At 34.6% G+C, this 12,872-nt stretch overlaps 1 protein-coding gene across 2 annotated transcripts in view; it reads left to right on the top strand.

Moving 5' to 3' along the window:
• Positions 1-12,872, top strand: part of hig (hikaru genki) — a 177,911-nt gene that overhangs the window by 147,429 nt on the left and 17,610 nt on the right. For both annotated transcript variants that reach the window (XM_069053161.1, XM_069053152.1), the window contains exon 6: positions 11,797-11,931. In XM_069053161.1, the coding sequence (XP_068909262.1) occupies positions 11,797-11,931 (135 nt within the window). The remainder of the gene's footprint in view (positions 1-11,796; positions 11,932-12,872) is intronic.

Below are 12,872 nucleotides of genomic sequence, written 5' to 3'. Positions count from 1 at the left end.
TCGACATAACTTTGCCTGCTCGTGGTATTATGAGTGAATAAACAACGTAATTGTTTAAAAAAATACATTTTTCTATTTTGCACCTATAACACAGTCAGTATAACACTCAAACGGGTTTCGAAAGGGAGCTCTTTTTGATACGCGTTTCAGGAACATTTACTTAAATTTTTAATGTTGGCAGTGACTCATAGTGAGTTGTTGCTAGGTGATCACTGCGTTTCACGACACTTTAAATTCAAAACTTACAATTGTTCGTCTATTTACCAGCGTTACCAACTCTTATATTTGTCAAATATAATTTTCCTAGCATTGTTTCGAACTTTTTTTAAATTTAAGGGGCAAAATAGAAAAAATATTGTATTATACTCGTTTTATAAGCCATTTTGTCGCACTTGTTTGCTTTATAGCACTCGTCGCTGCGCTCCCCGTGCTCTAAAAAACGCGTGCGACCAAATGGTGTCTTATAAAACTCGTATAATAAATAACTATTTTCTATTTTGCACCTATAACACAGTCAGTATAACACTCAAACGGGTTTCGAAAAGGAGCTCTTTTCGATACGTGGTGTTAGGAACATTTACTTAAATTTTTAATGTTGGCAGTGACTCATAGTGAGTTGTTGCTAGGTGATCACTGCATTTCATGACACTTTAAATTCAAAACTTACAATTGTTCGTCTATTTACCAGTGTTACCAACCCTTATATTTGCCAAATATGATTTTCCTAGCATTATGTTTTGGACTTTTTTTAAATTTAAGGGGCAAAATAGAAAAAATATTGTATTATACTTGTTTTATAAGCCATTTTGTCGCATTTGTTTGCTTATAGCACTCGTCGCTGCGCTCCTCGTGCTCTAAAAAACGCGTGCGACAAAATGGTGTCTTATAAAACTCGTATAATAAATAACTATTTTACTACAAAGTTGACTCCACTATTTTACGTAAAAATGTATTTTTTTATTGATTCTATTTACACGTATTTCGAACTTGCGTCCATATTCACTCTACTACGAACTGGCAGTGTACGATATCTATTTACAAACTAAAACTAAACTCTCCTTTCATTTCACCCTGATTCCATTATGTGGACGACATCTTTTGCAATTTTCATCGGTTCCGTTTCCGATCTGGACGCTTTTTGTAGCTTCATCAATTCCATTTGCCGTTCAGTTAATTTCACTTACGAACTGGAAAGTCAAAACAAACTCCCCTTTCTTGATTTATTAATTTCTTAGAAACACTTCCTACCTTTTTAAATATACAAAAAAAAATCCACAATAACGCGCACTCTAATTTCTTTCTTCTCTCTCAAGTTGCTGCTTTCAGTTCTTTTTTCACTATCTTTTCTCCGTTCCGTTATCAACATGTGACAGGTTTTTCATCAAACGTACATTTTCCTTTCATTTTCTCGGACCTTCTTCTAACCGTCTTTCTTCTTTCACTGTCTCTGCTACTTTCTCGCAAATTATCTTCCATCATTAAATCATGAATTTAAACTAAAACCAATCCTGTAGCACTAAGAAAACCAGAAAACTTTCATTGGTAAGTTCTAAAAGGGACTGTTTTTGTCAAACGAAATCATTCACACCACTGCTTGTTCGCTGAATAAATGCCGTTTAATTAATAAGCATAGTTTGATAGCTGATGAAGCTACGCCTCACGTTGACAGAATATAAAGCAAGCACTAGGACAACAAAATTTTTTGAACGCTCTTTAGGAAGATCTTCATTTTCTACCTCTCGCTGTTTGTTTAACTCTCCAAGCTACTCATTTGACAAGTTCTGGCTATGGAACTCAAGAAGGCCCATAATACTTACTTCTTTAAATTTCAACCAAAACAGTTTTGAAAACTTTTTATAGACTGCCAAAGTGTCATGGTTTGAAGGTCAGAACTTGGTCCATCGACTGAATCAAAGATGTTGTGTTAGGTAGGAGAAGTACAACATATTGATGTTTTCAAAGAGATGAGCAATATGTCGATGTCTTATCCAGAAGCTGAACTATCTTAAAATCTAGATTTCTCTTTTTTTAATAATATGTATTTGAAATTGTTGATCCAACTGTCAAAAGTAGTGCTTTCAAAGGGGTTATGGTTAATTGATAGAATGTTTTTTTTAGTTTCAAAAACTATTTACCTCGGAAATATTGACGAAAAGATCATAAACTTCAAGTTACGCCACTGCACTGATCATAAACAGAAATCTGAAAACAGCCTTCATCGTTCAAGAGATTCGTTCGGTATTTCCGCTGAGCTGCGAGGCAATTGCTGCGACTATTAAGGATTATCTTATTTGTAAACATCCTGTACCGTGCCAAATAATATTTGTTCGTAATATGTACAAGGAATTTGCGGCGCTTAGTCTCACGAACGGTTCTCCTCGCTTATTATATTTTTAATGCGCCACGACAACGAAATACCTTCCGAGGGCAAAATCTGAAATATCAAAGACGTAAGCAAGAAATTAAATTCATTACCTCGACAATCCCGGACGAACTTTAATCCATGAAATTTATCAAAACCTGAAACGTTTCTTTCGAGGCGGCGCAAATTACAACAGACCTAATGGTAAATAAATGAAAAATTGGCTTCAACGTTAAAAAAATTAACGTGGAGTAATTACGAAATATGTCTTCGCGGCGTTATCCCCTACGATGCGTCATCCTTGCGGATTTCCCCTAATATTATTCTTGCAGAAATGAAACAGGATTTAAGTTCGCTTTTTACTTGCAAATACTATTCCTTTATCTTAGCATCGGTGAAAAATGAAAATCACATTTGGGAGAATTTGTAGAAGTGAGTAACTAAAATGTCCTTTTTGTTTTCGCATTCCGTCGCAGCTTCATTTTGCCACACCAAAGTTCCCGACTCGGATTCAAAACACTTTTATGACCATATTTCACCTTCCTTTTTTATCGCACGGTTTGATGTTTTTTGAAAAAGCAATTTCTCATTGCACTTTAATTAATTTCCGTCACCGCAACATTTCTCTTTATGTTTGATTAATAATGTTTTACAGGAGTTGAGCAATCGGTTTATTATCTGCGAATTCAGCAAACTACGTAATTACTAATTAGCATTACAAGTTAACCAATTATGAAACATAAACTGTTATATCCGACACTTCCATCAGAGAGCTTAAACTCAACAAAGGACTGAATGCGAAACAATTCATTGACCACAGTTCAAGCTTCTGTAATTAAGCTTGAAATGCTGCATAAAAAGCGTTGCTAAAAGTAAACCTTACATACTTTCTCTTTCTTCTAACGAGATGTCTGAACATTTTCAACTGAACCTTACTTTTTGTACAGATTTCAATATGTATTTACTTCCTAGCGGTAACCACTGTGCTATGCACGTTTTTGCAAGATGTCCTTATTTTCAGAAAGAAACTGAGATCTCTAAGTCTTAATATTGTTTCACCTTAGCTAGCTAAAAGTTATAATACAAAACAAGACTTAGGGGCTGATTTCGGGAACTTTATGTCAATCAGAAACCCTTCTGACGTTAAAAAAGATCGAACGCACAACACAAGGGTTGTGATGGATTATTCTTGTTTAACGTCAGTTATATGATTTGTAACTTACTCGTAAGTCTTTGCTTCCACATCTGGTAAAATGAGTATTTCTTTTAAACTGCTCTTTTCTTTTTTAATTAAACAAAATTTGTACATTGGGTTGTATATGGATGCATTTTGCTGGTGTTAATGACAGTTATTGTATTTTATTTCGCATAAAAGAAAAAAGCAACAGTCAGTCTGCCGTGAAAATCACTGAAAAAGATATTATTAAATGACTAGGAACACAATTCCTTTCCATTCTTTTTCTTTATTTGTTTAGAGAAAAAGCTCTTGAATGAAATTGTAGATATTGATTTACAGCAAAACATTTTTAAGTGGGCATTTCTTAGACGCCACACTAAACTGAAAGGTGAGTTCTATCTAATAAAGTGTGCTTTAGCACTTGCTGGAAGATATTTAAATAACAAGATATTATTGTAGGTTTGATGGATAGGAAAAAGTGAATAACAAAGAATATGTATTTAAATTAAAGTTAAACAAGTCCGAAGGAATATGTATATTGTTGGAACAGCCTGCAAAAAATTAAAAATAATAAAGTTTCAATAAACTAATAGTTATTTACGAACCGAGTGCGAGAAGACATTTTTCGCACATGAGCGCATTATTTGAGGCACAAGCGACGAAGGAGCGAGTGCTTCATTTGCGCGAATGTGCCGAAACGTCTTCGCGCATCGAGGTTTGTACAATATTTTTTGAAACGAACATTAGCATTTTTAAATTATTACCCAATAGTTCCCAATTTAGTGAATAGATGGCGCTTGCCCAAGTGTCAATCGAATTAATAGCGATTTATTTTCATTCTTTCGAAATTTTCAACATCCAAATTGGAGAAATGACGTTTTGTAAACCAGATTTTATTATTATCAAGTCAAATTATTTTCAGAATGCTCAAAAAAGCCAGTGTTTTTTGGATGATTTTGAAGCACTAGTGCGCGAATCTACGTTCACGGTTAACTGTTGCGTTTGCGAAATGTCATTTTGAAGTTAGTGAGTTCAAAAAACTATTTGAACAGCACTTGACCGTAGATCTATAGAAAGATACAAAATTGATAATTGCTCACAACGTTTAGAAATTGCTGTGGAAAAAAATCTTTAGGCTCTGGGTATCTAGTACTATGCCGGCCAAAAAATTTTGGCCGTCATTGTCTGTCAATTAAAAAAAAAAAATTGTAATCCGTACTTTATTGTCATCATGATTACCGTCTTGATTATGAACGTTATTTTTTGGGTGGTAAATTTCAAAACTCAAAATTATTTTGTCATTTCTACTACACAGAACGTTTACCTCAGGTTATCTATGTACGATTGCTCTAATTTTGTTCATTCATGTCGGATTTTTGGAATATCTGAGCTCCAAACAGTTTAAATTGATTGTCAAAATGACAAGAATCGAAAGTAGGGTTACGATTGCTAAAGGTTTATTTACACTTTTCTTGAATGTCAAGAAAGTGACGGCCAAAATTTTGTGGCCGCCATAGTACCTATCAAATGACAAATTAACTTACGAGTAAATTGTCTTTTTTTTTATTATATTGATCTAATAAACCCAATCCACCTGTAATTTATCGTGCGAAAATGATGCACCCGTGTGAAATTGGTACGTTTCCGCACTTATTACCCAATATAAAGCTCATTCACTTATCAATGATCCACCAACATCGCAATTTAAATCAAAAATACATGAGACAAAACTGTTCGTTTTTGAAGGTTAGGTTAATTTTTTAAATTCTTCTATTAAGGCTATTTGTATTTTTTAAATCGCGTTATACAGGGTGTCCCAGAATGAACCAGCATAATTTTAACCCCGGGCTACTAGCTTCATGTAGAACTCGGAAAAAATATTTAAAAAGTTCTGTGTCAAAAATTCAAATGACATATAATTTTTGAGGTACATTTTTTTTAATTGCTTTTAGTCTTCAACGTTATCCTGCAACCTCGTAGGTAGAATTTCGACACATTTTAAAAATACACCCTTGTATACCATATTTTATAAAATGTACGCCAATGCGAAGTAACTCCTAGGAAATATGCTTTAAAACAAGGAAACCGCATTGGTGCAATTTCAGTTGTGGCACCTTGTACTCTCTTTGTTATTACGTAGGTATTATAGGGATGGTTATTGTTTAAGCAACAACAGGTGGTGGATCTTTGACATATAAACGGGCTACAGTACTGTATACATTTCTACTGTATAAGATAAGCATCAGGACATTACAAAAATTAGACTAATAACGTGTTGAATAAATTGCTACTGAATTTTATTTTCATTACATTTATGACTGTTTACTCATCATCATCACATTTCGTTCAAATTTCAGTTCTGTCAATCATAGTAGAATTTAATTGTATTAGATAATGAAACGTTACGAAGAAAGAAAATTTACTGAAAGCGGATGACGAAAAAATTTGAATGAAAAAATTTAAAAAAGTAATTGCGTTGACATTGGATTGAAGTTTTCAACGAGTGGCGTCGAAATACAAGAACTTGACAAGCGAAGGTTTAAAGCATTTCAAGATAGTGAAGTTGCCAAAGTAGAGTGAGAGATGCAGAAAAATGCGACAAGTGTTAGTCCAATATTCGATATTATACAATAGACGAGAGTTTAGTTTAGTGAAGTCATGTTTATGGCAAAAACAAAATATGAACAGACAATTATTTATGACGCTTCGATCATTGCTAAAGTTTACAGTTCTAGAAGTTTATTAGAACTCAAGCAATTCATTCATAATTATTACCAAAATGGAAATATTTTGTTTTCATCCGACATTATAGCAAAAAAAAGCGACTGAGGAGGAGATTCACGAAACTTTGCAAATTTGCAAATCGTTAACGAAACGGCAGATACAATGCTTCAACAATGTCGGTTGTCATGGTTTTGAATTTGCAACGCCTTATCGAGCCTTACCGAGTTTCGTGAATCACCCCCTGACTAGTTAAATTAAAATATTTAGCATTCTATGTATTTATCCCCAAAGATTTGAATTCTCCTAATGTATTGTTGTATTAAAAAAAATCGCGTACACCTATTTATTATTTGCATGCGTAATTTTGTTGTTCTGACGTCTATTAACGTTATATCATACACTTAAGTTATTCAAAAATGCCAATTCCAAAAGTTTCTGAACAAGAAAAGTGAGAATTTAGTGCAGTCTATGCCACGTAAACTAAGTGCAGTTATAAATGCAAACGGCACCACGACCAAATATTAATGTAATATTCAAATAAAATTATCTGCCTTATAAAAATTGGTTACTTGATTTAAATGATGTACTATGCCGGCCAAAAAATTTTGGCCGTCATTGTCTGTCAATTCAAAAAAAAAAAATTGTAATCCGTACTTTATTGTCATCATGATTACCGTCTTGATTATGAACGTTATTTTTTGGGTGGTAAATTTCAAAACTCAAAATTATTTTGTCATTTCTACTACACAGAATGCAAGTATATAGTGGAATTTTTTTAATAAACAATTGTCAAAACGTTGTCTTGTTGGTATGAGCCAAACTGTGATTTTCATGATAATACGATTGGTCACATTGAGTGTCAACATTTTTTTATGTAACTGAGCCTGCGCCCTAACGAGCGAGAGTTTATTTCAAATTCGAAAAGGTTTCTCCTGATTTCTCATTAAATTTGCTTTGAAAATGAATTCACGGAAGAAAGGTACGGGAAGTGAAGTGAACATAACCTTAACCATGATTTGGTATCAAATTGTTATACAGCTGGTCCATATGTCCAAATTTTAGGATGGTACAGTATGGTTTTTTACTTCATTTTGACACTGACAATTGTTTATTAAAAAAATTTCACTATACCTAAGCAAGATTCGTCCGATTGGGAGCAGAACTCAGGAATGAATTCTATGAAGTAAAGGGGAAAGCAGCAAATGAGAAGCAACGGAAACGTAAAATAAAGAACAAAATGAAAAAAGTTAATCAGTTAGTTCTCCAGCATATAATACAGGGTCATTATAAATGATTGTCCCATCGTAGTAGGCGTTGGTGGCTTTGTTGAATGTGCCGCAAGCTTCATAACATGACTGTGAATAGCATCGCCGATAGGTAGCGCTGCTGGCGGTAGTGGAAATTTGTCTACTAGTTTGTCTAACGTTGCGAAGCTAGCGGTACATCCAAAATTTGTGTAGGTTTTCAAAGCCAACTACGATGGTACAATCATTTATAATGACCCTGTAAACCAAGTTCCTTGAAAATTACGAAAAATATAGGACGTGGAACCATTTGTCATTTTAAAGTACGAGGGGGTATTGATATCCACTTAGCCTAGGCCCTTTCCCTTTTACAAATCAAAATGTTTTTACTATGAAAACAAACCAATGGCTTATTAGAACTGTCACTGTGAAACTTCACTTCAAGAAGTTGAAGCGTTGCTGAGAAATTAAATTTGAAAAATAGCATGTCAACTGCAATTGTGAAAATTGATAAATTGGAGTATCGAGCTATCCTTAGGTACTTGTACTTGTAGGGGTTAAGGGGTAAGCAGATTTACGAAGATATGCTCAATACACTTGGTGATCAGTACCCTTCGTACGCTACCCTGAAAAATTGGATTGCATTATTCAAAGAGGGAGATTTTCTGTTGAAAATGAGAAGAGACCAGGAAGACCGATCTCGGTGTCTACCCGGAAAATATTAATGCAGTTTATGACATGATATTAGCAGACCGACGAATTGAGTTGAAACGCATAGCTCAGACAGTAAAGATTTCGTATGAACGTGTCCATCACGTAATTCACGTAGATTTAGATATGAAAAAAATTTCGGCAAAATGGATTCCCAAATGCTTGGATGCAGACCAAAAGCGAGCACGGGTGGAAGCATCGCGCTCAATCTGTACCCGTTTTGAAGAAGATGCAGACTTTTTGAGCCGTGTTGTGACCATGGTTAAAACTTGAGTCCATTTTTACGACCCAGAAACAAAACAGCGGTCGATGGAATGGAAGCATTGTGGTTCTCCAAGGCCAAAGAAACTTCGGACGCAAAAATCAACTGGAAAGGTTCTTACTTCACTTTTTTTATCAAATTTATTATCAAGAAAAGGGCCAGACAATTGGTGCGATTCTGTTTTAAAATTTACCAATATTGCTATACAGGGTGATTCTGAAATAAGTTTGGAAAAAAAATGTGGAGTATCCTTGACACAAAATAATTCTGCGTAAATGACTTTTGGAGGTGAAATCAAAAGGATGGAAATTACCCTATATCCTTGTATTTCCAACGCCTATGAATAGGGAAAATTTATCCGAATTTGTTCACTTCATTAGCAACTCCATAATAAAGTCGTAGGTGCAAGCACACTGCTTTGTAAATGTTTCTATGGAAATGATCGAGAGGTGAGTAAGGTTACGTTTGTGACTGACGGGCACCTTTGATTATTATTGTTGCTAAACTACCAAGATAATCAGGTAATCACCTTTAACTCAGCAGCGTACTAGCAATTTTGACCAAATTTTCAATCATTTATATCTCGAAAACGAAAAAACTTTTAAAGAAAAATTTTTTGTCAATGACTTCTTCTCATCATCACCAATTACCAGTTTTTTTCCCAAACTTATTTCAGAATCACCCTGTATAACAATGTTGTAGTTGCTATGATATAAAGCTGTTGATTGGTCGCATCTATGCAAAATCAATGTTGTTCAATAACAATATTGCTAAATTTTGAAACAGAATCGCACTAATTAACTGGAGCATTACTAACGAGCTTACGAGAGAAAATCAAGAAAAAAAAGCGGGCCATCATACCGAAAGGTGTACTGTTTTTGCAGATTAATGCACCTGTACAGAAATCACACATTGCCATGAAAACAATTCGGGATCTAGGGTTCGAATTACTGGAACACCCGCCCTATTTTCCAGATCTAGCCCCCTCGGACTATTATCTATTCGCTCAATTGAAAAAAAGTCTAAAAGGACATACATTTTTTTGTAATATAAACTGTGGAGGTATAGTTTGCAAAGCAAGACAAAACATTTTTTTTTAAGAGTTAGAGGCATCAAAGGCTCGCTGTACTAAGTGTATTAATTTAAGGAGCCAACGTTGAGTAATAAAATATTCTGAATTTGAAATTTTAATTGCTTCTATATTAGGCTAAGAACATATCAATACGCCCTCGTAGTTCAAATAACTCAAAATTATCATTAAAGTTGTAGAAATTGATTCGGAAAGTGGACTAGTCGGCTAAAGGCGTTTAAAAATAAAAAAATTACAACCTAATTTAATTTGATTTACAAAATTTAATTAAAAAACAAAAAGAGTATAAAGAACGTTACATTGACTGATATTAATAAAGAGGTAGCATTTGCTTTTGCTAGCAATTTTTCTAACCTTTGCTCGCATATGCTATGCTTTTGTTTATTGCAAGCAAAAGCCAATGCTACCTCTTTATTAATATGAGTCAATAATGCGTTTTCTTTCTTTCAGTAATAAAAAAAAACAAACTTCGGAAAAAAGATTTGAACCCGGAGCGTCGAGCGTTCGACCTGGCCCACCGGCGCCGGCGGGCGCAAGAAACGCCTCAAAATTTGCCTTTTTTTTTTCTCGTAAATTTGGGCGTTTGGGCGGTGGTGATATGGGCAGTCGGAGCCACCACTATGATTTTTTTTGTTCAAAAAGCCGTCCCAAATCTGGCGACCTCTCCTTGTAAGACTTTTCTAACGACCTCAGTTTGTAAACCTAACCGTTCAACGTAACATTCCTTCTTCGCTTTAGCCTTTCATACCTTTCAATGAACGTCGATGTAAACTCCGAATTAATTTTTTTTAGTAAAAATTTACTTAAATATTTTTTTTTTGTTCGACACTGTCAGAATTTGAGAATTTTCTCCTATGTGAACGGATTTTGATAAATGTCACAACTTGTCAAAACGAAACGTCAAGCTAATTTCAAAGGTTTTAAGCGATTTGGAGCCTTTAAGGGGCTCGTCGAACAAAAAAACGTTGTATTCAACTCGTTCGTGTGTAAATTGGACCAAAAGAGGCCCAATTTACACACAAACTCGTCAAATAAACTACTATTATACTCTCCAAATGATAGATAGGTACTGCATTTACTCTACAGAGTCTGCAGATTGACGAATGCCACTCGATACATTAGTTATTTATTTGGTTATTCAAGACGATAAAATTGCATTTTATCTTCGAAAGCGTTTTTTAGCGTCGAGACGTCAGTCGAGACACTAATTACGCTCGAGAAGATAATTAAATTTTATCGTCGTGTATAATATTCTATTTTTTTCTATAGCATTTGTATTTTCTTATTAACATTTTTTTTTATCATTACGAATCGTGTCAGGTTTTAAAATCTCGTTAGTATGAGGGTAATAAAAAAAATACTATATCTATCCTTGCTGTTAAAGTAGCATTTTATCTACCCTTGCGGTTAAAATACTAGTTACTTGACGTTTTGATTGGAATAGATAAAATCACACTTGAACATCTGCTATAGAAAAAACAATATGATCAACAAAGAAATAAAGAGATGAGAGACGGCTATTGAAAACAAAATCTCTGAAATCGTAAGGCGTCACTTGTCAATTTTGACATTTAGGTGAATTGTATTTTGCAAAATGATTTTTACTAGAGAACACAAAACATTCATGACATAATCCTATTTTCGAAACGGGGATGAAGAAAATGGTGACTGGATTTGTCATGAAAATCTCGTTTATTAAAGTTTCGCCAAAACTTCTTCTTCCTCTCTTTGTCATTCCTGCTAGTATGATTGAAGCTACAACTACCCCCTACGTTTTCAAAAGACTTGTTTTCCATAGCCGCCCCTAACTTTTATTTTGTCGATCGCATTGTACAAAAATCGCATGATAATCGTGCCAGTTTCCGTTGTCACTTGTTAGACTAACTGTTGAACTTCTTTGCTCAATTTTTGAATAATCTGGTACAAAAGATAATTAATAGCCCCGACGACGCCACGCACAGACTATATGATAATAAACGACGGTCGACGTTGATTAAAATTCAGTCCCACTCTGTGCCGCCGACATTGGCGATGACACGTTAGTTAAGTTTTTATTAATTATCCACCCAAACAAAATTATTGAGTTACTTTCCTTTGGCAAGTAACAAAAGACCCGATTACATCTCCCCGGAACGACCCTTTCAATCACCGTTCCTGCGGCTCGAGTTGTCTTGAAACACAAGGTAAATTCGTCAGAGACTTATCGAAGCAAACAAATTGTTCCAGGTTGGGCAATAGCGTCGGAGGAGCGTGATTGGAAGTATAGATTATCGATTTATTATGTGAAGCCCCAAGACTCCGGGACGTTCACTTGTGCCACCCCTCGTGGAATCACGAACAGCCTCACGTTACAAGTCTCAGGTAAGTAACTCCAAAAATGTGGATCGCTGCAAATTTTCCGACAATAACAGTTAGCCCCAGTTCCGTTTAGTTACTTGTCAGAAAAAAAGTTTCCAATAAAGTTTTCCCAGTGTAACACGATCTTTTGCTAGCATTTGCTGAAGGCGGGCCGCAAAACCTTGCAGGATTTATTACAAGAGAGGTCAAGTGTTTATGAGGCCTTTATTGCTGTATGTTGTGTAAACGTCCATGGCAGTTGGTAAACAGAAAAAAGCGATTATTTAGATTAAATAAATTTTATCACGATTTTATACCAAGTGACTATAAAAGGTTTGATGTTTTTTCATATTCGTATGTTGGCAACGCAAATGTTTGTCATTCTGATGACACATTCCGTGTTTGACAATAGACATAGGCGTACGCGCTTAGAAAGGGGGGCGTGAAAAATTGAACTCATTAAAAAAAGACAAAACTGCAAACATATTTTAGCAAACATATACCTATGTAAATAAGTTATTAGAGAAATATTCGAAATGATGTCCTCCTTGTTGCAAATAACATTTAAAATTCAAATTTAAAAACTTCTTCCAGTGTTGGATAGAGGATAAAAAAATATATAACATTTGACTCCTCTCCTGATTTAAAATTTTTGAGTATCTCCCCTTGCGCCGCCACTGGATGGAATAGAAAAATGTAATCTATCCCAAAAAATGACCACTTAGAATTACAGATTGGTCTATTTGCCAAAAACCAACGATAGGAACGAATTAAAAACTACTTCGATGAAAATTTCGTTATATGCAACCGAAACTACAATTTCCAATAGTTTCTAGCCTCCTAAATCCTAAATTTATAAAAAGTAATACTGAATTCAACGATTGCTGGCCCTTATTGTCTGTCATATCAATTTTCACATGTTTAACTAATCATAATTTTTCAAGACTTTTTTCATAATGTATGTA

The sequence above is a fragment of the Tenebrio molitor genome, chromosome 1 (assembly GCF_963966145.1).
Source record: "Tenebrio molitor chromosome 1, icTenMoli1.1, whole genome shotgun sequence".
Classification (NCBI taxonomy): Eukaryota; Metazoa; Arthropoda; class Insecta; order Coleoptera; family Tenebrionidae; genus Tenebrio; species Tenebrio molitor.
The sequence above is the reverse complement of the archived record's forward strand: the minus strand, read 5'-3'. Positions and strand labels throughout refer to the sequence as shown.